Genomic DNA, 27,561 nt, shown 5'->3' on the forward strand with positions numbered 1-27,561 from the left:
CTTTTTGGTTAAGTTAGATTCAGCTCACATTCTGTACATCACTTGTCTGAAAGAGAAAAGCACTGCCAAATGAAAAGGGAGAAACACTAAAAGAAAGAGAACAGGTGTTCGGGCAGGAACACCAGCAGTTCTGTAACCAAATTTCACCCACTTGTTCCAAGTGAAGAAATAAAAGCACAAGACTTTATGTGTCTGGAAATGAGAGATGATGAAATCAGAGGACTGACAGGTTAAATAAATGGAAATATTTATCAAAAATACAGAACAACAACAACAAAAAACAGAAAGGAAAGATGACCAAGAAAATAAAACTATCGTCTCTTACTCATGAGATAGGCAAAAATTCAGAAGCTCGAAAATACACTGTTGGCAAAACTGTGGGAAAATTATACTGTGATGGTATAAATACAAAATAGTACAATCCCTACAGAGAGAAATGTAGCATTATCTAACAAAAACAGATATGTATTTACTCTTCCACCCAGAAATTCAACTTCTAAGAATTTACCCTGAAGATACACCCCCAACAATTTAAAAATACATACACGACAAGTTTATTCATCAAAGATTATCTGTAATTCAAAATTGCTGGAAAGCACCTAAACGTCCAAGCATAGTTGAATAAACAATAGTACACACAGAAAACAGAGTACTATTCAATTACTTTTTAAAAAATGAGAAAAGTCTCTATGAACTCATATGAAATACTTCTAGGAAATACTGCTAACTGAAAAAAGCCTAGAAGTAAGAAAGATGAGAAAATTTAAAAACGCAGATATCTGCTTATCTTTATCGGGGACAAAAGCCACTGAAGGAGAAATGAGAATACAATGAAGGTGGTCCCCTCCAAGGGATGGTGATGTAGAATAAAGGATAGAGGGACACTTCTCTTAAGTATGCTACGTTGAGAGAATATTCCTATTTTTAGGAAATACACATTTAAGCAGTTAGGCATGAAGGGCCATAATGTATAGAATTTATACTGAAATGGATCAGAAAAACCTTATACATACATACATAAACACACGCATGTAAGGAGAATGCAACTCTTACAGCAAATGTAATAAAAAGTTGAGAGAATACAAGTGTTTTTATTTGGAAATAACTTCTTTTTTTAAGATTTCATTTATTTAGTTGAGAGACAGACAGCACGAGCGGAGGGAGGGGCAGAGGGACAAGCAGACCTCCTCCACTCACACTGAGCGGGGAGCCCAATATGGGGCTCTATCCCAGGACCCTGAGATCATGACTTGGGCTGAAGGCAGATGCTTAACCAACTGAGCCACTCAGGCATCCCAGAAATAACTTCTAACTTACAAAAAAATACAAGAATAAAACAAGTCCAAAAAGCTAAAAAAAAAAAAAAAACCCCACCAAGAAATGCCAAGCGATCAGTTGGAATTGGAGAGCCAATATTCTTCTACTGGTAAAGTTTGCTATTCTTCCTCCATTCACTTGCTAAAGCTCAGCAAAAGGAATATGAAGGATAATCTCACAGGCACAGCATAAGGTCAAGGAGAACTAAGAGCAGAATTTACATGGCTACAGCTTCCAATCTGAATAAAAAGTCTGCTGTAGCCAGCAGTGAGTTAACAGACTGGATTAAAATCTAGAAATGAAAAATCTAATAGTAAAGAGCAGATTTCCACATATTAAAAAGATGACGAGTATATAGTTCCAACCCTAGAACTAGAGTACTTTGAGTTCTACATATTGCTTGCTTATATGCAAATAATATCTAAAAATACTTTAAAAGATAAATTTTACCAAATGTGAATTCATTAGAAATCAGAATTAAGGTTTTTTATAAAATATGTGATTCTTATTCACAGTCCCCTAGAAACATACCAGAGGTTTAATCCCCTAGAAGTTCTAAGGAGTTGCTAATACTACTTTTAAATTTGTTTACAATATATTGTACAGTACAATGTAATAATTTCCAATAATATGGAGCTGTTTTCTATAGGGCTGAGTAAGCTGCTTCTGGACCAACCTCTTGAAGATTATGAACTCTGGTCAAAAAAAACTATCTGAAGGTACTAGAGAGTGACCTAGAGGAACCATTTAAAAAGTCATACAAAATTATATGCTAAAAAACTATAAACAGATCATAATGGAGTTCTAAAAAAGGTTCAAATAACCCCCAGGGAAGACAGGAAGAAATGAAAAAACAAAAAGAGAGAGAGAAACAGAAAACAAAAAATAAAATGACATACTGGGCCCTAATGTGTCAATAATTATGTTAAATATAAACTGTCCAAATATAACAAAAGACAGACTGGCAGAAGAGATTAAAAAACATGACCCAACTAGATGCTATCTATAGCATATAAGAAACTCACTTCATATATAACAACACGGGTAGGTTGAAAGTAAAATAATGGAAAAAATATACCACGTAAACATTTTTAAAAAGGGGAGGGGAAATAGAATGACTGTTCTTCTGTTAGAACAGTCTTCAGAAAGAAAATTACGAGGGTCAGAGAGGGACACTGTATCCATACAAAAACACATACATGATTCTTCAAAGTAACTTCCAATAGCCAAAAACTAGAAATAACTAAATGTCCTATGATAGGTGAATGGTTAAAGCAAACTTTAGTGCACCTATATCATGGGATACTATTCAACAACAACAAAATATTTATACACACAATAATTTGGGAAAAAAAAAAGAATTTCGCTGAATGAAAAAAGCCAATGTGAAAAGGTTATAATAGGATTCCACTTAAATAACATTCTTGAAATGACAAAATTATAGAAATGGAAAAAGATTAACAGTTGCCAGAAGCTCAGGAGGGTGGTGAAGGAAGAGAAATGGCTGTAAAAGGGCAACCCACACAAAAGACCTTTGTGGTAATGGAAATGTTCTGCTTTGACTGTGTTCGTATCAGTATCCTAGCTGTGATACTATACTGTATTTCTGCAAGAAGTTATCGGGAAAAAGCAGGTGAAAGGTACACGGGACTGCTCTGTATTATCTTTGCAACTTGCTGTAAATGGGTTACTTTAAAATAAATGATTCTCAGTATATTAGGTTTTCAATGCTAAAACTATTCATAGAAACTTGATATTAATAAAAAACTTACACAATACCTGTTAACACCTTTGTCCACTCAATCCATGATTTCTATTTAAAGACCCAACACTACCGGAGCAAAGCATTAAGCCAAAGCAGTATGAAAAAAAGAGCAGGTAAATTCACCCAACAATCTTAAAGACAGGTTTGGATAGTGGTGGTAGTGATTAAAAAAAAAACAGACTTGGACAGAGCTCTCTAGTTAGTGGAATATTCCTCAATCTCTGTTTACAACGGGAAGATTCACTAAAACTAAAAGGAAAGAGCAATTCACACTTACTTGGTCAACCTTTAAAAGATAACGTCCCTCAAGATATTTTTTTAATTACACAGACCGTTTAAAAAAGGAACAGAAAGTGAACAATAATTTCCCTAACAAGGCAGGCTATGGATGTTTTTTTAAGTAATTATTAAGACTAGCCATAGGGGAGCCTGGCTGGCTAAGTCAGTAGTGCACGCAACTCTTGATCTAGGGGTCGTGAGTTCAAGACCCACCTTAGGCGTAGAGCTTACATTAAAAAAAAAAAAAAAAAAAAAAAAAAAAACTAGCCATAAAAAAGTCATAAATGGGCCATAAATTAATAATAGGCCATAAATAAAACAAAAGATGAGAACCTTTTCTCCCTGCAAACTACCACTGTAATCCTGCTCCCCAAAGGTAACCACAATTAAGCATCTGGTAACACATTCTTTAAAAAAAAAAAAAAAAAGAATGATATCTACCCATTTATATTTTTAAAACGGCAATTACTTAAAAATCATACTTGCTTTTCTTTAGTAAGCTCTTTAAATATGAGCAGGCAGGGCAACCTAATTCTATAACATCTGACTATTACAGTGAATGTTTAACAATTTATTTAAACAATGTCCATTTTGATGGGTGTTTTCAGTGTTAATATAAACAATGTTGAAATAAATATCTGTTTCTACTTCTCCCTCCCTCCTATTCTACAGACAGTGGTCTCCCTTACCCAGGGAGGACACATTCCCACACCCCAGTGGATGCCTGAAACTGAGGATGATTATGCCTCTTATATACACTATGTTTTTTCCTATACATACGTACCCATGATAAAGTTCAATTTACAAATTAGACACGGTAAGAGACTTTTTAAATATATAATATAATATTATATAACATTATATTACATTATATAATATAATAAAAGTTATGTGATGGGGCACCTGGGTGGCTCAGTCGGTTAAGCACCTGCCTTTGGCTCAGGTCATGATCACAGGGTGCCAGGATAGAGCCCTGCATCATTGGGGCTCCCTGCTCGGCAGGGAGTCTGCTTCTTGCTCTCCCTCTGCTCCTCCTCCTGCTCACACTCTCTCTCAAATAAATAAATAAAATCTTTCAAAAAAAAAAAAGTTATGTGAATGTGGTCTCTCTCAAAATATCTTTCTTATTTTACCGTACTCACCCTTTTTGTGATGATCTGAGATAATAAAATACCTACATGATGAGATGACATGAGGTGAATGTAGTAGGCATTGTGATGTAGTGTTAGGCTACTAATGACCTTCTGATGATACATCAGAAGGAGGATCATCTGCTTCTGAACCATGATCCACCACGAGTAACCTCAACCATGGAAAGTGAAACCTCAGATAAGCCGGGGCGGTGGGGGGGAGGCGGGACGACTACTGTATGCATACATCTGGATCAAGCACATACATATAGTTTGTGAATAGAGCCGTAACAGTAAACTTCAACCAGTAGGACTGGAGAGTCAAAAAGAACATGCATTTCTTATTGAGAAGACACTGCCAAACTATCGATAAGACAGATTATATCAATTTATATTCCTACCAATAATATGATTATACCAAAACTTTTGCCAATATGATAGGTAAATATAGGAATTTCATTCTAATTTGCATCAGAATGAGACTACTCTTCTGAACAACATTTTGATGGTTATTTACCACTTCTATTTCTTTTTATGAAAACAGCTTGTTTTTATCATAATGCTCTTTTCCTATTGGGACATTGCTCACCTTAAATAATGACTTGTATAAACTTTACAAAGGAAAGTAGCCCCTTGTTACGTGGCTTGCAAATATACTCTGTCAATTTATCTTTACTGAATCAAATTCTTCTATGGTGTATTTTTTTGTAATTTCAGATATTTTCTTTCTACACAAATTTATCAATCATTTCTTATATGGCATTAGCCTTATGCATCCTCTTTAAAAGCCCTTTTCTAATTCCAGACAAGTACTGACTAAAAGTTTAAAATTGGTTAACACTGATCATTATAGAATAGTATCAACGAGCTGAGAGGATCACGAATGTTTAAGGGAGTATACGTAAAACATGAAGCATTAAAGTAATTCAATATTGCAATCGTCAAATAAATGCTATGCATAAATAATTCCAAAACGAAATTCACGATGAATACTAAAGTAAATATCAAACACATCTGCTTTTTCATTAATTAATAAACCAAGAGTATCGTAACAGACAATTGGTAAATTAAATGTAATTCTAAAACACTGATGATTTTAACACTAAAGCTCACAAGAAATCTAGTTCTCTCTTTTCAATATACATTTACTATCATAATTTTCTTATTCTAAAGAAAATATACTTTATACTTTATTTAAGTTACATAAAACACAGTATTTCACAAAATGTCTTTATCTTGGTACACCAGTGTGCTGTAAAAGATCAAAATGACTTGGGGCCAAAAGAAACAGTAATTATGCAAGCAAGAACAATATGCAAAGGAGACAGACAGCTTGACTCTACTACACTTAGCAACATGACCAGTGTCTAATGAACAATTTGAAAAATGTGTCTGTCTACACATTACTTACACCATTTGGTAAATCTACTCTCCCACTGTAACCGCAGTGAGCTCCATTTAATGTCTTCTTCAATTATATACAAAGAAATATATTTAAATAAAAAATATAAACAAACTTTCTACAAAACAAGAAGCACAGAAAAATACTGACCATGGTTATTATTGTTACGTTTTCTAAATTGATAATTAGAACTCAAATAATTGAATAGATAAAATAATAATTTAATGATCAGGAATACATTAGTAAAGAGCAGATCTGAGGTCTGGCACATTTCCCAAGAAAAAGCAATATGGTATGATACCACGCAAATTTTAAAAGTAAAATGTCCACTTTACAAAGGTAGGTAGAACTACCTTCTATTTAATAGAAGACCATCTAGTAATATAAAGGCAAAAATGCATCTGTAAAATAATTTTAATAGTGAATTTACAAGAAGCTGGTTAGTATTTTTCTTGGAAAGATCTGTGAACAACTCAACTCAAATATACTGGGTATTTCCTAATGAAAATAGCCAATTTACATGATTTATATCAAAGTAAAATCAACTTACAAGTGAATCTGCATCAGGGCATTCCCTATTAAAATAAGAAAAATATTAGAAATAATCAACTATTAGATCTATAATTATACTATATTCAAAGTGTTTACACCTTGTTATTTAAACATAACTTTCAAACTTTACAAAGATATTTAGGAAAATCAAATCATGAGGATTAAAATACACAAAGTGATTTTAAAGTCCAAAAGAAAGCATTACTATATCCGTAATACATGGCAAAATAAAACTCACACAGCTTACAAGTATTTTAAAAACTTATACTTCAGAAGCACTTCTTTCCCATAAATATACACATGAAATCATATAAAGAAAGCTGTCAGTCCCACAAGGATTGCTACTGGCTTTTAATTCTTCAGAGAGAGAAAGTTATAAAAAAGAAATTCTAAGAAGAAAGCTTGGCTTTTTTTAAAAAGTCTGTAATTGTATTAATTGGTAAATATAAGTAAACAACATTTTACAATATACTCTTGTTAAAACTTCAGTTTCATTTGAAGTAATGTCCATAGCTAGCATATATATAGAAGCCAAACCATTTTTCTCCAAATATGTTAAATGAGTAGTCAGAATTCTGCTTGAAAAAGCTTTCTAGTCTAATATAGTAAGTTGCTGAAAACTGGTATTTTATCATTTAACTGATAAATATTAATTTGGATATAAACTAGCAAAGAAGTGTTTTGAATGTAAAACTAAAACATAAAGAAGACCATCTTTCTCAACCAAATAAAGACCTAAATCCATAAGGACACTGAGGCCACGAAGAATAAGGTTAGAAGAATTTCTACATATTCTAGAACAAATTCACTAATAAAAATTAGAGTGAACATTAAAAAGGCATTTGGATTAGTAACATATCTGGTGGCCTGAGACAGTTAATGCACATATAGTATCAGAATCTGCCACTTTAATAGGAGACTGAAAACATATGTATTAGGTATACCTTGAGAGCCCAATGAACAGTAATAAAAAGTACTAAATTAATATCTAGGTCATCTCTATCCAAAGACTAAGCACAAACCAGAAAAAATCTACAAATGGAAGAATTTTGTTAAAGGAAGACAGGATGAAATAGACTGAAATAATGAAAAAAGAGATGACTACACCGCTCTTAATCCAAATGGAAGCACCAAAGAGGGTAAATGCAAGCCTCTTGTGTCTTTAAAGCCTCTTAAACATCCTTAAAATCACAAGTTTTGAAAAAGAGCTTCCTTATTACTGGTATATTCCTATGCATACTCTGAGGTTCCAGAAAAGGCACCATAATAATAAATTCATTTCCTCTATAGAATCGAATTATTTAAGATATTGGAGCACTTCTACTTCCTTCTTTTTTTAAGACACACTTTAAATATAAAAGTGTCAAAGTTCCAAACAGTTTATTGTCTGGCTTTCAGCCTGAGCTCTCCAATCTTTGTGCCGAAGCACTCATCTGTTTGCTTTCACAGTGGGCTGTAATGAGACCCGCAGTTGCCCCGGGAAGAGCAAGCTCCGAGCAAGCTCTGAGGAGGACCCCTCTTCCACAACTGCTGGCATTTCAAAGCCTTCAGGCTATGCGAAGAAGCATGCCAAGAGCCTCAGGCATTTCAAACAAAGCGGTTTCTAACATTTTTCCTGCCTGCAACTGTTGAAAGAACGCAATCATGATGCAGTTGTTTAAGCACTGGTTTCTGGCTCTGGCCTTCTGGGTGTCTGTAAAAAACCATTCCAATATCCAAGTGGCCTAATGATGGTACTGGGAAATTCCTGATCATGAAAAACTATTTTAAAAACACAGAATATGCAAAAATATTGTACGATCCCTGAATGGACAGCTGTGAAAACCATATATTATAAAAATACTTGAATTTAAGGCCTTTATTCTTTACAACAGACCCAAAGATGAACTGGCTACATTTATAATTTCACTTACAAATCAACTGTTTAGATTTCCGTATTTCCAATGTTACAAAAATAGATTGGATTCCACCTCCTTAGCAAAATATCCCCTTCGTAAATGCTGAAAAGACATTTGCAGATGAGATGGTAACTACAGATATAAATCACTTTGCAATTGGTCTTAATTTGTTAACCAAGTAAAACTTGGGAGGGAAGAAGAAACAGACATTTGGAGTAGTTAGACACTCTGAGAAACTCAGATAAAAAGAATCTAACTAGGTAGGAGGTAAGAACACCCAAAGCATAAATTGTTCTCTTATACTGAAAATACAAGTGCCCATGAGAGCTCTGCTAATTATGCTAGAGAAGTAGGGATTTTAAACAAATTTTCAGCCAGGGTTACGTAGTCAACAAATCATTTAAGATTTGATTAGCATCTTGTCAATCTATATAAGGCTGAATAATTATAGAAAGAAAGATTCCAGTTTGTCTCTTGTAAATCACAACTCTTGGAGATTCTCAACCCTAGGTGTATGTTAGGAATCACACATGCTGCTTAAAACCAAACCAAACCAAAATTATTCTCGGCCTCACACCCTGAGAATCTGGTTTAATTGGTCTGAGGTGGGGCCTGGCATAAATGTATCTAATTTTCCAGGTAGTTCTAATGCATAGCCAAGGTAGAGAACTTCACTTACCCAATACTTGTCAAATTTATTACATGCAAATTATATATTCTTTGTATATTAATGTTTTAATTTTTTAAAAAATGTAAATCATATTTATACTCCACCTCCCATCTAAAACTGATGACCTAGCATAAATGTTTAAAACATGTTAGCGCCTTTGTTCTCCCCCATTTTCTATTTATGTGTACATATATCGCTGTGTGGCTACATGTTTAGAATTGTCTAGAAGGATTTTCATTCAATTGTTGACCATGGGTTTTTTCTTAAGCATTAAGACTTAGAAGAATTTTTAGTTTCCTCTGCACTTTTGTTTTTTAAAATACACATGTATCATTTTATAAAAAGAGTACCTTTAAAGTTTCAATTTCAAGACACTAAAACTTTCACCTTAAGATTTTAAAACAATAAGAAAAGTTAGTACTTTAATCTAAAACCAGAGGAGCTAGTAAATACAGTTAGAAAACTGTATTTTTCAAACCTTAGACATATATACTTTGAGTTATTTATAATGGAATTTTTTCTTCTCAAATTCAAAACAACAGTCTTACTCGTAACAACAGAGGATTCTGACAATATGTAATATACTTACACAGACTCTGCATCCTTTTCCTTTTTAATTATTCCTGGCAAACCAAAAGTCTTCCTTTTCCTTGGTTTTATACCTTAAAATAAAAATATATTATTACAGAAACATAACTGTTGCTGATAAATATATTAAACTTATGAATACATCTTGTATCTCGACATATAATTTATATCAATACTAAATTTGGATGCAAGAAATAAAAGTATCGACTGCTAAACCCTAACTTTTAAATCAGAGTCACAATCTGTTTAGACTTTTCTTAATTTAATAGAGCCTGTTATGCACCGAAAGGTTATAGAACATTTCACTTGATCAAGACAAAATAAGCATTTGGAGGTATCTTAAAACTTCAAAGAAAGTACATTATTTACTAAATTAGATTCTGTTATAAATGCAGGTCAGGTCATGTTTCCTGTCTGGAAGGTTACAAAATATAAACGTGTCGTTTTAAAAAAAAGATGACACAACAGATCCATTAACAGTAAACACGGAAAACGTATGGCATTCTTTTGCCCATATGTTATCTTTAATATAAACAATGTTGTAAGTTGATTCTACCATAAATGAGAAACAAAGATCATCTGTGTTTTGCCTAATACAGCAGTTCTTCCTCCTCTACTTGCATGACAAATTTATTTTTTAGAGATCAGTCATGCTATCGATTGTTGATGGAATTCAGCATTTAAAACTTAGCTGCTGGGACGCCTGGGTGGCTCAGTCGGTTAAGCATCTGCCTTCAGCTCAGGTCATAATCCCAGGGTCCTGGGATCAAGTCCCACATCCGGCTCCTTGCTCAGTGGAGAGCCTACTTCTCCCTCAGCCCCTCACCCTGCTTGTGCTCTCTCCCCTCTCTGACAAATAAATAAATAAAATATCCAAAAAAATAAATAAATAAAGCTTAGCTGCTTACTCTGACAACCAGAGCATACCTAAGAGAACTCCTCACCATACAGATAAGGAAACTCAAGGGTAGTCTTTTTGTTTTTTTAACTCAATGTTATACAGCTACTAAATACTATATAGCCAGGATTATAATTCAGATGTTTTAGAACAGGGTACTTGCTTTCATGCAAAACTAATTCCCTAAATCATACATTTGCATATCATGTTATAATATTTTAAAAATCAAATACATTTTTATTCTCACAAAGTATTATTTACTATCTACATTTTTTAAAAATTTTATTTATTTGAGAGAGAGAGTACAAGCTGGGGGAGGGAGAGGGAGGGAATCTCAAGCTGAGCATGGAGCCTGAAGCAGGACTCCATCTCACAACCCTGAGATCATGATCTGAGGTGCCACCCAGGTGCCCCTACTATCCACATTTTACAACAAAGAAAGCTGAAGTACAGAGAACTTAAATACGTATTGCTTATAAAACGGTAAGAAGTTAGGAACTATAAGAAATCTAGACACCAGGGTGCCTGGGTGGCTCAGTTGGTTTAGCATCCAACTTTTGATTTCAGCTCAGGTCATGATCTTAGGGTCATGAGATCTAGCCCAGCATTGGGCTCCACACTGGCTGTGGAGCCTGCTTAAGATTCTCTCTCTCCCAGAACTAGGGTATATTATGCTAAGCAAATGAGGTCAGTCAGAGAAAGACCAATACCATATGATTTCACTCATGTGGAATTGAAGAAACAAAACAGATGAACATAGGGAAAAGGAAGGAAAAGGAAGATAAAGACAGAGAGGGAGGCAAACCATAAGAGACCCTTTTTTTTAAAAAAAAGGATTTTATTTATTTGAGAATGAGAGAAAGAGAGCACAAGCAGGGGGGAGAGGCAGAGGGAGAGGGAGAAGCAAGCTCCCCGCTGAGCAGGGAGCCCAACAGGGCTCGATCCCAGGACTCTGGGATCATCACCTGAGCCCAAGGCAGATGCTTAACCAACTGAGCCACCCAGGTGCCTTGTAACTCTTAAATATAGGGAACAAACTGAGGGTTGCTGGAGAGGAGGGGAGTGGGGGGATTGGGTAACTAGGTGATGCTCATTAAGGAAGGCACTTGATGTAATGAGCATTGGGTGTTATATGCAACTGATGAATCACTAAATTCTACCCCTGAAACTAATATTACACTGTATGTGAACATGAATTTAAATAAAATCTTGAAAGAAAAAAAAATTCTGTCTCCCCCTCTAACCCTGCCTGCCCTACGCCCTCTCTTAAAGGAAAAAAAAGTTGAGGCACCAGAGCCCTGACTTCTCCAATGAGAACCTTATACACAACAGCAAACCTTTTCTCCAAATTCTTACATAAATTTTGGAAGAAAAAAAAATAGAAGATTGTTTTCAAATTATTTCTAGTATCTCACAAAGTGAGATACATAAAATATGACAAAAACAGCAGGCATCTCTTAGGTCATACTATGAAATTCATCATTTAAACGGGGGGGGGGGGGCACCTGGCTGGCTCAGAGGAGCATGGGACTCTTGATCTTGGGGTTGTAAACTCAAGCCCTATGTTGGGTGTATAACATCTTTAAACAAACAAACAAACAAACAAACAAACAGGAAGGGTAGTGAACCCTTTCTCCAAGTCACATCATCACTCATTTTGAATGATAGTAATAACATTTATAACCTCATTATAATTACTGAAATGTTTCTCACTTTAGATTGTCTTATACATTAATGTGCAGTGACCATTTTCATATATATGACATGAAAATGTTTAAAATGGACGTCAATAAAGAAAACAATCTCAATGTATATTTGAAAATAAATACATGTTATATTTAATCTTTTAAGATATATACCCTAACAACTCTCAATATTCCTTTGGGCAAACATACTGTTTATTTATTAAATAAAGAATAGTATCTGTAGGTCTCCAAACCACATTCAGATTTTCTGTATCACTCCACAGACATGCTGACACCAATGGACAACAGCTACTCTCTATTTAGTCAATAACAGAAGATATTAGCTAGTTAACACTATTACAAGCAGTCAACTTACCTTCAACTGCACTAGCAGGGTCACATTCTTCAAATTCAATAAGGCCTAAACAAACAAAAAAAAAAAACAAACAGATGAACAACTGCTAGTAAAAATTTAAAAAAATAAAAATAAAAAAAGCAAGCTGATGGAAAACAATCAGATCAGAGCCTATCACAGCTTTTTAACTGACCTGACATGTGTTCTACTATTATCTGATCGTGTTAATTAAAATATCAATAATTTAAAAATTCAAATAATCCTAACAGTGACAAAAACTGGGACTAGCCGATTATTATCATCAAAATTCACTGAAAAACTCTTATATTTGATACTACAGAACTGGAGACACAAACCCCATCTGTAGTTTCTGCTTTCAAGGAGGTTGCAGGATACCTGAGAGAAACAAGCATAATAAAAGGCAGTTACTGAATCCTTGCTTATGTTCATGGGAAGGACGGGGGGACCAACATAGTAAATACTACTAGAGTGTAAGCTTGGGAATTTGTCTGTCTAGTAGACTACGTGAACTGGCAAATAATAGGTCTTTTACAAATACTTGAACAGATAAATGCACTAATTACATAGTAGCTAAGTCGTGATGCTCTAACTGTACAGCAGGTCAAGGAATGTGAACTTGTAGTTTGCAGGTAGTGGGAAGAGTTTTCATGTGAGGTGATATACACATGCCCCTCCAAAGTGGTCTTACGAGAAGATTAATTTAGCACTGATAAGAGGGATAGACTACAGAGAGGAAGAAGATGATAAAATAGAAATCAGCTGAAAAACACAACAGCCCTAAAATAACAGATCTGCGAAGACTAGCCTTAAATCCCATATAATGGTATGTTTCCTATACACGGAACACTAAATTATATAGGTAGTAAGAAATTTAGTAAAAGCGTGAATCACTGTTCTACTGAAACATCCCGAAAGCTAAGTATCAGACTAAAAAATTATCTTCTGTTAAACTGTCATTTTAGCCCTGTTTTTTAATACTTAAATTTATACAAGGTCCAGTATTTTTGTGAAATAATGGTAATAGGTTCAACATATTATTTCAAAAAAATTTAAAAATAGAGCCTGAACAGGGGAAAATGGAAGATTTCATTAATGGTTCTTCTGAGATGTTCAGCTTAACTGTACCTATGCGTAAGTTCATAATCAGAGTTCTCACTGATGATTCCATTTTAAAAGCAAGCACAGATTAACAAGAAAGATTTCTCTACAAGTAGGAACACCTAAAAATATTGGCTAAAATGTCCTTCTTCTTAACCCCAAACCTAAGATCTACTTTTTCAGTATGGGTTTCTATTCAAATAGAGTACATTAACATTTAGGGATAAGCAAAATAACTTTAAAAAAACTCATAAAGTGAGTTGATAACCAAGGTCCTAATCAATTAATTAGCAATACCTTTCTTACTACAGTATTCTTATTATATATATCATGTGCCTAGAAAGAAAGAAAGAAAGAAAGAAAGAAAGAAAGAAAGAAAGAAAGAAAGAAAAAATACATTTACTACTTCCACCCAAAAAAGCCTCAGAATCAGAACATGGCCCAATTAAAAATTTAAAGACTTCAAGTCCACTCAGCAATTCTGGAAGCTAAGAACCGATTAAATGAGCTTGTTGTTAAAAATCCATCAGAGGCTTAACACTTTACAATGAGATGAAACTGAAAGACCAATAAAGGTAAAGAACTGTAGTATGTCCATTGATAATAAGCAACTACCTGATGTAAAAATTATGAAGAATGAAAAATCCCTACCTAAATTACCAACAGTTTATTATGTATTATCAGCTTTATCACTTACTAATAAACCTTAAGAGACTATGACCACCTGTCAAATAAATCTGAGAGGTCCTATAGCTACACATCACATAATCTGTGCCCAGTAACTATTTACAGAATCTTGAATACTCAGGCTATGGGCTTATTCTAGAGAGGAAAAACAAAACACAACATCAATGGCAAACAAACTGCATTCTTTACAAATATTTTAAAATAGAGCAAGTAACAAATCATGGAACTTTACATCAAAAACTAGGGATGTACTGTATGGTGACTAACATAATATAATAAAAAAATATTATTTAAAAAAATAAAATAGAGTATCTAGAAAGACTTTTATAACATCGTCTTAGCAAATATGATATATATTCTTTTAAGATCTTTGGATGCTTTCATATATATGAAAATAGCAAAGGCATCCCTTAACTCTACCAAAATTCCCTCCAACAGAATTCTACATTTTTTTCTCACAAAACCTTTTGCCTATACCAGACATATCTCAACTGTTTTTCCCTTTATCTTTTCTAAACATCCTTTTAAAATCCATTTCAAATAGGGATGTGTCCAATAAAAATAAACTACTCAAAATCACCAACATTTCTAAAATATAAGATGCCAGATCCTTTTAAATTGTAAAATATATATAAAAGTTTTAAACTGAGTACCTTCAGCCCATAAGCTTTTCTATTAAAGACAGAAATACAAAGTTTCTGGTGTAATAATACTAAAAATACCTTTAAAAAATTAACTCATGCATGAACAAGATTTTCTTTATCAAATGGCTTATGCTCCACATGCTGCTTCACATGGCAAAGCTTTGCGTGCCTGGCTCTGTGCCAGCTGACAGCTCAGCTGGATATCCATGCACATTCTGACCCCCCTTGTAGCATGTCACTTCTGAAATGTTTCACAAGTAGAAAGTTTATTCAGCATCTCCCTCAAATGCACTCCACTGCCCATCATTCTGCTCTTTAATCATAAGACAAGTTACTTTTTTTGACAGTCCCAAAGCCAGAGTGAGACTCAGAAAGAATAGTTTGCTACAACTGGAATTTCAACTGTTTTAGGCTCAATTAATTCTGTTGTCAAAATAAATAACTGCTCTTAGCGCTTAGATTTTATGCTGGGCCACAAGGGCAATTTAATTTGTATAAAAGCAAATAAGACCATGTTGGCTCTGCCTCCTGATGCTCTTTTACACATTATATAGAAATGCCATCATGAGTTCAATTAAAGGCAGACCTCCATGAGGTCAACAATAAAGTAAAACAATTCTTACAGAGGATTTTTCTTTAATCATCAGGTAGAAATAAATTATTGCTACAAAAAAAAAAAAAAGAAAAGTCAACAACCTAAAGAGTTCATCCAATTCTAATATAGATCAAAACTTTTAAGAAATGTTACAGGAGGAAAGACAATTTAACAGCAATCTTTAATCAACACAAACATTTTGTGGATGAGGTACAGTATTTTAAAAAGTAAAACACTTAATAGTTCCCACTGTTTTGAAACCAATTCTAAATCTCAGGCCACCAACAGGGTAAATATGCAACTCTGTCTAGTTAATAATTGGCCTGAAAAATGAAATTGTAAGTCTGGGCTACACAAATCAAGCATATTTCTGCATATGCCCAACTCAAACCACAGAACACTTGTTTCTATTAGAAGCCAAAATAAAATATCTGAACATGCCCAGATCCCAAAGTCTAATAATAAGAATGATGATAATAGGGGGTGGGGAGGGAACTATGACACAGGAGAGTGGGAGGGAAGGAGGGAAAGGTAGGGGGAGGGGACAGTTAGTCATAACAATGGAAGTCAATGACTAAATTTTCAAGCTTGCTCTTGGGCCTGCAGAATGCAACACAGCCACATTCCTAGATGCTTGGGATGGTGAACTCAGGCAAGCTGACATGAAAAACAAAATCAAACTCTAGCTTGGGTGATGTTCAAAGGGCATGGAGGTTAAGTTCTCGTTTTGCCACCTGCTTGCTGGCTAATTATCTTAAACTAGTTACTCGAACTTTGGTCGTGTCTCTTTTTTTTTTTTTTTTTTTTTTTTTTTTGAGAGAGAATGAAAACATGAGCTAGGGGAGAGGGAGAGGGAGAGAATCCTAAGCAGACTCCCCGCTGAGCACGGAGCCCAACACAGGGCTGGATCCCACAACTCCAAGATTCTTGACCCCAGCTGAAATCAAGAGTCAGAGGCTTAACCGACTGAGCCACCCAGGAGCCCCCAGGTCACAGCATTTTTATAAATGCTATGGCAGAAAATAACCTTTTGCCATATTTGCTTTCCCTTTCTCTACAAATACCCATACACACAGTTTTTTTTCTTTTTTAGCTTGTTAAATCATTTGAAAGTTAAGTTGTAACATCCATGCTACTTCACTTCGGAGTATTTATTTTAATAAAGGGCTTGTAAAAAGAATTCTCTCGATCCAGTGGTTCCAAATCCCAATACCTACTTGAATCTCCTAATGCAATGCTCCCTGCTTAAGAATCATCTGGAGAGTTCTGAGATTCTGCATTTATAACAAGCATCTAGTGATAAAATGCTATGGATTCTGAACAATGGCTGCATATTAGACTCAGATGAGGAATTTTAAAATATAGTGTTATCAAGGATCCACCCTAGACCACTGAAATAAGAATTTCCGGGGCAGTGAACTGTCTGTACACTTTTTTAAATAGAGATTGGGAGTGGGGGAAGCAAGAGGGAGAGAGAGAGAGAGGAAGGAAGGAAGGAAGGAAGGAAGGAAGGAAGGAAGGAAGGAAGGAAGGAAAAGGAAAGAAAAAAATTTCCACTACTGATTCTCATATGTTCCCAAAGTTTAAGAATCAGTGATGAGGGAAACTTAGGAACCATGGTCTTAAATTAAAAATACAGGTTTTTCACTATGAAATTTCAGTCACTGTAAAACCTTATAAACTTTCAAAATTTCATCTAGTTCTCCAAACACAGAATCTTAACATTGAAATATAATCTCCTACACATCCAAAATCTGACATAACCTCCATATCTGACATACCTCCTAGACTGAGTCATGTTTTTACCTTCTGTGATAGTGATAAAACCTTGGGTGATTATGCCCTGCTCACCAGATCTTTTTTCCCCAGGAACTTCCCCCTTCACAAGTGGTGCAGAAGCCATGTTTATACTACATGACCTAGTTAGAACTGATTAAATTAGAAAAGTTACCTGATCCAAGATTACCTGGACTAGATTCTTTCTCCCAGAAATCTGTAAAGGGGCCAAAACCTGGGTTAATTCTGAGCTGTGGCTACAATTAAAGAACAAATAGAAATACCTAGGAATTACAGAGGTAACCTTATATCACGTGCCTGGAAAAACAAAGAAAGCCACTGTGCAAAGAAAAAAATAAAGCAGTAGAAATAAAGAGATCGAATGAAGGAAAAATATACTTAATGTTCCTTCAGGTTTGGGTTTCCTTCTGCAGCCTGGCTATATTCCTGATTTTGAGTATCTCAGTTTCTTTCTAATAAATATCCTTTTAAGTTCAAAGTGGTTTAAGCTAGCTTCTTTTATATATTGCAAAAAGAACTAAAACTCGGCCCTTGTTATTATGCACATGTAAAAACTGTAATCAGCTTACCTTATTTTTTTACTTCTATGTTGCTGCCAGTGTTCATACATTGAACGTTTTTAGTGGCTACTTCAAATTAATGAAATAAGCTTTTCTTAAACAAAGCCTGCTCACATTTTAATCTTTACTTCACAGTTTAGATTATTATAAGAATCAATTACTATGCTGTGATATGACTGCAGATGTAGTTAGTGCAAGGTGTCAGAATAAATCATTTCTGAACCCAAAAAGAAGAGCAGAATCAGCTTTCGAAAAAAGATTATATACTACTATGAGGTACCCAATTCTAATGCAGTGCGACACACCCACTACTGTACTACATAGAAAGTATATCTTCTAACACAGGGTTAGGCAAACATTTCTGCAAAGAGTGAACTAAGTATTTTAGACCTTGTGGGCCCTAAGATCTGTCACAACTACTGACCTGTTGTAGGACAAAAGGTGCCACAGACAATACATAAACAAGTAAGTGCAACTGTTCAAAACAACTTTTATGGACAATGATATCTGAATTTTCTAATTTTCATGTATTACAAAACACTCCTTGGATTTTTTCCCCCAATCATTTAAAAAAGTAAACCAATTCTTTGCTTATAAACCTCTACAAGCTGCTATAACCCAACTCAAAGATAAGCAGCACCAAACTTAACTCAATGGCCACAGTTTGCTGATTCCTGCTCTAAAAGATATAGATGAAAATCATTATGAGGTTCTATATACATCCCATATGGCAGAGTTCTATGCCTCTGCTCTGAATGGCTAGATACAACAGGTAAAGGTGTACTTCTTCACAGAAGTTTTTTCTTATTACTTTTCTGTTACCTCTTTTACTCTCTATTTGTGCTAACCTACATTATCCTCTTCCCTAATCATCATCATGAAAGAGGAAAATTCCTGTAAGTCATTCCCCCAAGCTATGAAATAGGAAAACCAAGAAATCACGGTGTAACTGTAGGTCTTTGTCTCTTCTTAGCTATTTTTAATTTTGCTTTCTTCACAAGCATTTTTGCTTCTCTGATCTTAAAGAAAACTTTGGCGGGGGGAGTGGTAGGAAGCTCTATTTGTACATTTGACATTATTCCAAATCCTTGAGCACTCTAGAAAGATGACCTTAGATTTTTAAAAAATTATTTGCTTTATCCTATATTTTAAAATAATAAACATACGGGCGCTGGGGTGGTTTAGTCAGTTAAGCAGCCAACTCTTGATTGAAGCTCAGGTCATGATCTCAGGGTCCTGGGATAGAGCCCCCCCTCCTTTGAGCTCCACCCTCAGAGGCGAGTCTGCTTCAGATTCTCTCTCCCTCCCCCCTTGCCCTTTCCCCCACCTCTCGCTTGCTTGCACACATTTGCGCTCTCTCTAAAATAAATCTTTTTAAAAAATAAAATAAAATAATAAACATAATGTAGAAGCTAAAATTCTCCAAATTTTAAACTAATCAACCGATTTCATTTAGGCACTATGACCACAGGAATCTTATTTTTCCTTTTTCATTTGTGGCTGATTGTTTTTCATGTGTACCTTTCCCAGGATTTTCATATTTTTTATCTTTAAACACAGTATAATCCCTGGAAATCTTCATATGAGAGCTATAAGCCTATGTTATATAATGAAAATACCGGTAAGTTTTTCAGCAAAATCTTTTATTTAAACATATACTGGCCTACCAACTTTTTAGGTTATTTATCCTTTTGTGTCTTATAAATGGAAACTTGCTTAACTTTTATGAATTATAAAAAGCATACAGTAAATTAGCAGAATGACTATAAAACAGGAAACTCCAAAAATATGGTTTTAATCTCTTTTGGCAATTAAACTACATGAGAATGGGCAGGCATACTAGGATGTCATTAGAACACAGAAAGATATTCACAATTAAAAAGCACCTGTTTATTCATAACCCTTCAGACCACAGGCACTTTGAGATTCCAAGCATCCACTTACACTGATTCTAATTCCAGAAGAGCCAGGCACTACTTAAAAAGTAATGACAAAAACAGTATGGAGGTTCCTCAAAAACTTAAAAATAGAACTACCATATGATCCAGCAATTCCACTTGTAGCCATTCATCTGAAGGATTCAAAATCACTATCTCAAAAAGCTATATATACTCCCATGTTCACTGCAGCCTTATTTACAATAGCCAAGCCAGGGTAACAACCTAAGTGTCCACTGACTGGATCAAGAAAATGTGTTGTGGGGGCGCCTGGGTGGCACAGCGGTTAAGCGTCTGCCTTCGGCTCAGGGCGTGATCCCAGCGTTATGGGATCGAGCCCCACATCAGGCTCCTCTGCTGTGAGCCTGCTTCTTCCTCTCCCACTCCCTCTGCTTGTGTTCCCTCTCTCGCTGGCTGTCTCTATCTCTGTCGAATAAATAAATAAAATCTAAAAAAAAAAAAAAAAAAGAAAATGTGTTGTGTATATACAATGGAATATCATGCAGCTTTTAGAAAAAGAAAGAAATCCTGCCATTTGCAACAATATGTATGGACCTTGAGGACATGACGCTAAGTGAAATAAGTCAGAAAAAAACAAATACTGTATGATCTCACATATATGTGGAATCTAAAGAAAACCAAATTCACAGCTACAGTTAACAGATTGGTGGTTAATAGTGGGAGTTGAGGGGTGGAGGGTGGGTAAGATAGTTAAAGATGGTCAAAAGGTACAAACTTCTGTAATAAGATAAGTAAGTCCTAGACTATAGTTAACAATACTGTACTATATATTTGAAAGCTGCTGAGAAAGAAGTTCTTAGGAGCTACTAAAAAACTACTAAAAAAAACTATCACTGTGTAGGGATGTACATTACCTAAACTTACTTTGGTAATCATTTCTCCTATACATACATCAAATCATTATGTTGCATATCTAAAACTAATACAACACTATATATCAATTATATCTTAATTTTTTAATTTTTTAAAAGATTTTCTTTATTTGAGAGAGAGAGAGATTGTGCTTGCATGTGCACACGAGGGGGAGAGAGACAGGGACAAGCAGACTCTGCATGGAGACCCATGTGGGGCTCAATCTCACAACCCTGAGATGACAACCTGGGCCGAAACCAACAGTCAGACTGAGCAACCCAGGCGCCCCTATTTTAATTTTTTAAAAAGTAACTTGGACAAAAAAGGCACTTCATATAATAAGTAGTATAAAATGTCTCAATGAATAAAAAAAAAGTTTTAATGCTCTCAGTGTTTGATTTACATAGGAAAATTGGACATAAAGTTAGAGGTTGTATCTTTGAACAGATAACGACTAAAGAAAAAATGGTCATTTTTCAGCACAAGAAAAATAGGTTAATTTTTAGATATACAAATTTTTTACCAAACTTGTTTTCTTTTTAAAATACAAATCCCACAGGACAAAAACTAGTTTAAGAAGGAATTCATCCACCAGAGGGGGCCCTTACAAAACAAGAGAAATAAAATATTAACAGCAATCAGTAGTATATACAATTGAAAGTTAGAATGGATCTCAAAACACAAAATCCTTTAAGTCTATGAATTTCATACATCAAATGCAAATTTTTGAGTGTATTATTTTTCTGAGAAACACAAAATTTCCATCACTGAACTAGGCCCCCAGACTCATTTGTTCAGATGCCCATAAGCTGAACAAATACAAAGAAAGAGCTATTAACTAGTCACCCACAGCAAGCCAACTAGAGAAGTAACACTTACTCCACCCACTCTACTCCAACACCACTCTTTCTTTTTAAAGTTAGTTCTAGGACCACTTTTTTGAAAATTAGTCATTTATAGTCACAGTGTCAACAGTCACCCTAAAACAGTCACCTAATTCTGCGCTTAGTGGTTATTCTAGGAAAGCCCATGTCATCACCATTCCTGGCCTCTGTCTTACCTCTTACCACTTAGCTACAGGGATTTTCTACATGTCACGCTGTATCTTGAGGCCAGTAAATTTAAATTTATATAAGAAATCTATTAGTAGCTACCCATTTATCAGAAATCTATTACTTTTTTAATATAGCATTTATTAAGTATTCAATAAATGTTACATTATCTCATATAACCCTCACAACAACCCCATGAAGCAAATACTATTATTATCCCCACTTTACAGATGAGGGCAACAAGGCTTAAAAATTTCACTGCTAGTAAAGAACAGATCACAAACTACAGGACTAAGTAATACCACAGATAAGAAAATAACTGAAATTTTTTTTGAAGATTTTATTTATTTTAGAGAGAGAGAGAAAGAGAGAGAGCACGCAAGCACAGGCTGGGGGAGGGGCAGCAGGAGAGGCAGAGAATCGCAAGAGAACTCCATGCAGAGCGTGGACATGGAGCGGAACGTGGGGCTTGATCCCACGACCCATGAGATCATGACCCGAGGCAAAATCATGAGCCAGACACCCAACCAATTGAGCCACCCAGGCTCCCCTAAAATAACTCTAATTTTTGTTGAGATAATTATAGATTCACATACAGTTGTAAAAAAAAAAAAATTCAGGGAGATTCCTTGTACACTTTGCCCAATTTCCTGCAATGATAACATTTTGCAAAAATACAACATAATGTCACAAACAGGATAATGATAATACTACAATCTACTGATCTTGTTTAGTGTTCTAAGGCACTTTTAACCAGCTAATACATCTTTGCTTTTATCTATCAACACTTCTAAATGCTCTATATAAAAACTGCATTTGCTCTCCAACTGTTTTTACCTCAATTAACTGGTCTTTACTTTTAATCTTTTTTTTTTTTTTTTAAAGAGAGAGAGAGGGAGAGCACACAGGGGGTGAGGGGCAGAGGGAGAGAAAGAGAGAATCCTAAGCAGGCTCCATGCCTAGCACGAAGCCTAACACAGACTTCGCTCTCACAGCCTTGAAATCATGACCTGAGCTGAATGAAGAGTCAGATGCTAAACCAACTGTACCACCCAGGCGCCCCTTAATTTAATCTCTTTATAAGAACTTTAGGGTTTCATACTTTTCTGTAGTTATAGATCTCAACATCCTCGTTCTCTTTATATATGTAAACTTAACTCTGTTCTATTCTAATTTCTCCAAAGCATAGACCCTGCGGTCAAGAATCCTGGCATTTTACTATCTGCTCTGCCATGTACTAACTTAGGCAAATCATTTAATCTCTCAACATTTCCCTCATCTTTAAAATGAGAATAATAGTACCTCCTTCAAACAGATGCTGAAGATCACATTTTGCCTGCAAAGTGGTTGGCACAGTACATGGCAGACAGTAAGTCTCACTAAACATTAACCACAATTATTTACTATTTCTCACCAAGAATTTTCTAAGAGCAGATCCACTACAACCTAACATCCTAACTTTACTATTATACGTTCATTTGTTCGTTCACTCAACAAAAATGTACTGTTTCCCCATAAAGAAGATAAACAGATGAATCATATACAGAACTTTTCTTCACATCTGCACAATTATTAAAATTTAAGGTAGACAGCACCAATAACAAACAAAGGAGGGGGAAAAGTACAGTTAAAATTCTCTGGCACTTTCAATGGAGGAAGCAGCAAATGACGTGGATATTTAAGAGTTTATTTGCTTGACAAATAAATGGGAAGACATGGAGCAGGAAGGAAATGGGATATAGCATTTCCCAGAATAAGAATATAAGGGCAACTAAGAAACCAAGGGGAAAAGGGGGCATGTACAGGAAACAGAAAGCAGTTCCAGTTCGCCACAGGGAAGGGTAGTAACAGAAAGAAGACTAAAGACTGGTCATAGCAGATCCTGAAAAGCTTTAAATCCAAATCTGGAGCCTAAATTTCATTCTGTCTATAATGAAAAGTCAAAGATTTAGGAGCAGTGCAATTATAAGTTCATAATATTATAGTCAAAATACAAATGTGCTGTATAACATGTAAAATGGGTTAGAGAAGAAATCTCTACTATGCCAGGATTCAGAAACAAGTTGCTGCAATTGATCAGGTAGGTAGAGAAAGCATGAAAAGAAGATTTGAAGGGAAAAATACTAACGTAAGTGAACCCATGGTTTGAAAGTTAATAAAATCTGAAAAGAAAAAGTGAAGATTAAGATTACAAGCCTTAGTTCTGGGAACTTCACTAAAGAAAAATGGCTCCCAGACTTCCCGCCAGATCGCTTAACCATTATCTTGAATTCCAAACAGTTATTTTAATTTCTTTACTAGACTGAATTATTTTTACCTGTAGAGTGAAACAAGTATCTTACAAGAACATGGACTAGGAACCAATCAACAAAATCAAGAAATCTGGAAGATGCTATGCTGAGCAGGGCAAGACAATGGGCTACTTGGTACAACTGATATACCATAACATGCTTATTGAAAGTAAGATTCAGGATACTGTAATTATTTGTTCATAAAACAGAAACCAGAATTCCTGTATTCATTTGTTCACTGGTATATCTCCAGTGTGTAAAACACTGTCTGAATGTTTTAGCATGCAACAGATATATATGCAATATATTCAACATATATATATATATATGTTCAACATATGCATGCAACAAATGTTATATATTCAACATTATATATGTTGAATACATATCTCATTAAGAAATTTTTAAAAGTTATTAAGTTTTATGAAAGGTTCTCTGTTGGCCTCACTGCTCTGAGGGCTAAATATTCTCTCCCACCTTCCTCTTACTAAAATCCCTTCTGTTCAAAGGGAATACAGACAATGATATTGTAATAGTGTTATATGGTGATAGATGGTAGCTACACTTGTGGTAAGCATAGCATAACCCACAGACAGGGTGAATCACCACGTTGCACATGTGAAACTAACCTAACATTCTGTGTCAACGTCTATAAACTCAAAAATTAAAAAAAATAAACTGGGCTTCTGTTGCTAAGTCTTTGAAAAATATAAATAAATGACAACATATTAATTTACTAGAGGTTATAATAACCATTTTAATAGTAAATTATCAACCACTAAAGGCCAGAATAAAAATATTACTTTAACTAATCTTCAGACACCAAGTAAATGAAACTTGATATTTTACACAGATTTTTAGCTATCTCCCAAGCTCTGTTTTGCAGTTTGGGAATTTAAAAGCAAATATATTTGTTGCTAGATGAGAAATTTGTATACATTTCCTTACAGAGTTTATCATCTTACCAGGTCTTTCCTTCCCAGTGCCTTTTGACTCAGCAAACTTTTGAATCAAGCTTTCAACTGTAGTGTTAGCCATGTTATTTATAAATTCTTCATGGACCTATTAAAATGAAATAAAGATAATTTTTTTCTTTTTCCATCAAAAATTCTTACTGTATTTCATTTTTTTATGAGTTCAAACTTTTTTTTTTAAGATTTTATTTACTTATTTGTCAGAGAGAGAGAGAGACAGAGAGTGAGAGGGAGAGCATGAGTGGGGGGAGGTGCAGAGGGAGAAGCAGGCTCCGCACTGAGCAGAGAGCCTGATGGGGGACTCGATCCCATGACCCTGGGATCATGACCAGCCGAGGGTAGACGCTCGGCTGACTGAGCCACCCAGTCGTCCCTCTTCCTGTATTTCAGACAAAACTTGCACAAAGCAATTAAAATTCATTACGCCAAAATACATGTTTTTTTTTCAGCCCAAAACCTTTGAGAACTTTCATTTACCTAACATGCCCTGTTACCTTTTAGTGTTAGTAGACCTGTGGGTATCAACCACTGTTTCCATGAAACCCTGAAAATACAGCCCCACAGCCTTAGCAGTCAAGGAAGTTTCCTGTCCTCATCTTTGAATGTTTTAGACACGTAATTCTTATGATAAATTAAAACTTACATAGAACTCTAATAATCTTTAGATCCTTAATAATAAAAAATAACAGACCTTATCTTTCTCTACTCTACTCCAAGTTGTCATAACTAAACTGCTTTTATATTTTTGAGGAAAAAAATTTTTTTCTTATAGATTTTTTTGTTTTTAAGTAATCCCTACACCCAACGTGGGGCTGGAAATCACAATCCCAACATCAAGAATTACATGCTCCACCAACTGAGCCAGCCAGGAACCCCTATTTTTGGAAAATTTCTAAGCGCAAGTTTTTTGGTTTTGTTTTGTTTTTTTTAAGATTTTATTTATCTCTTTGAGAGAGCAAGCAAGCCCAAGTAGGGGAGAGGGAGAGGGAGCGGGAGAAGCAGACTCCCCGCTGAGTGGGAAGCCCAACACAGGGCTCAATCCCAGGACTCTGAGATCATGACCTGAGCTGAAGTCAGACACTTAAGCAACTGAGCCACCCAGGCGCCCCTCTAAGCACAAGTTCTATAACTTACTATTGTGCTAAATCATAAAATAGTAAAATTTTTAAAAAATATTCAAAAATTCATTAACTTCAGAATTTTAAAGTAAAAGGACTGAGCTATTATCATCCTTGGTGACCAAACAATCACAAATCCAGTTTATTTATTTATTTTTTAAGATTTTATTTGTCAGATAAAGAGAGCGACAGAGAGAGCGAGCGAGCACAAGAAGGGGAGCAACAGGCAGAGGGAGAAGCAGGCTCCCTGCTGAGCAAGGAGCCTGATGCTGGACTAGATCCCAGGACCCTGGGATCATGACCTGAGCTGAAGGCAGACGCTTAAACAACTGAGCCACCCAGGCATTCCAAAAAATCCAGTTTATTTTATATTTAATACATGTAAATACACATTCTTACCTGAAATAATCCAGTATCATATTGAGTTTTGGATTTTTAAAGAGTCATAAATGAACATTAAATTTTCATGGATCAATTCAACAAAAGGAAAAACTTACCTGGCCTATTTGCAAATGAATTTCCTTTATAGCATTTGACAAGGATTCTATAATTTCCTTTATGTGAATGAGATGAGCTTCTTCAATATCTTGAAACTTCTGGATAACAAATATGAAAAGTTACATATATACATAAAAAGATACACACACTCTAAATTAATCAAAACTTTTTGAAATTATTATTTTTTAGGTAATCTCTACACCCAATGTGGGGCTTGAACTCTACCCTGAGATGAAGAGTCACATGCTTTACCAACTGGGCCAGACAGATACCCCTGCAATCAAAAGACCTTTTAAAAATCATCTCAAATACAGCTAACCAAATTTAGTGAGTTAATATTATTATGTAATGTTTAACAATACTTCTAGACAAATGGGTCCAATAAATATACTGAAATGTTTAACTTTTTATTATATTAACTTCTTGTTACGCCATTTCCCAGGCATGTATGAACTTGCTCAGAGTTTGAAGACACCACAAAGTAAAATCTATAATCAGTCAGAAGATTGGAAAGAGACCCAAATGAGAAGTGTCACAAAAGCCAAGGTAGAAGTGTTTCCATCTGAAGAGCAGTTAGTTGGCAGAGCAAAAGCTACTGTTTACTTCTGAAGACTTGATAATCTAGCCCAGAGACTCTCAAAGTGTCTCTCTAATCCTTGAAATGTTAATACATGGCCTTCAGAAGACGTAATCTACGGTCAAAGAATTATGGAAAAGCCTGTATACTCCATCTCAGCAGTTCTCAAAAGAAGGTAGGGATATATCCAGTCACCTGGAAAATGTTTTCCAACTACGGAATGCATAGATCCTTTACCACCCCCTGGGGAATGGGAGTGGAAAAAAAAGAGAATGTTGTTTGGAAAAAATTCCCAGGTCA

At 35.0% G+C, this 27,561-nt stretch overlaps 1 protein-coding gene across 1 annotated transcript in view; it reads right to left on the minus strand.

Annotated features, from left to right (window-relative positions):
- FCHO2 (FCH and mu domain containing endocytic adaptor 2) overlaps positions 1 to 27,561 on the minus strand; it is a 110,026-nt gene that overhangs the window by 41,287 nt on the left and 41,178 nt on the right. The window contains 5 exon segments of the mRNA XM_040622193.1: positions 6,444 to 6,468; positions 9,603 to 9,675; positions 12,561 to 12,605; positions 25,060 to 25,156; positions 26,684 to 26,782. Of these exon segments, the coding sequence (XP_040478127.1) occupies positions 6,444 to 6,468; positions 9,603 to 9,675; positions 12,561 to 12,605; positions 25,060 to 25,156; positions 26,684 to 26,782 (339 nt within the window).

The sequence above is a fragment of the Ursus maritimus genome, unplaced genomic scaffold (assembly GCF_017311325.1).
Source record: "Ursus maritimus isolate PB19 unplaced genomic scaffold, ASM1731132v1 scaffold_5, whole genome shotgun sequence".
Taxonomy (NCBI): Eukaryota; Metazoa; Chordata; class Mammalia; order Carnivora; family Ursidae; genus Ursus; species Ursus maritimus.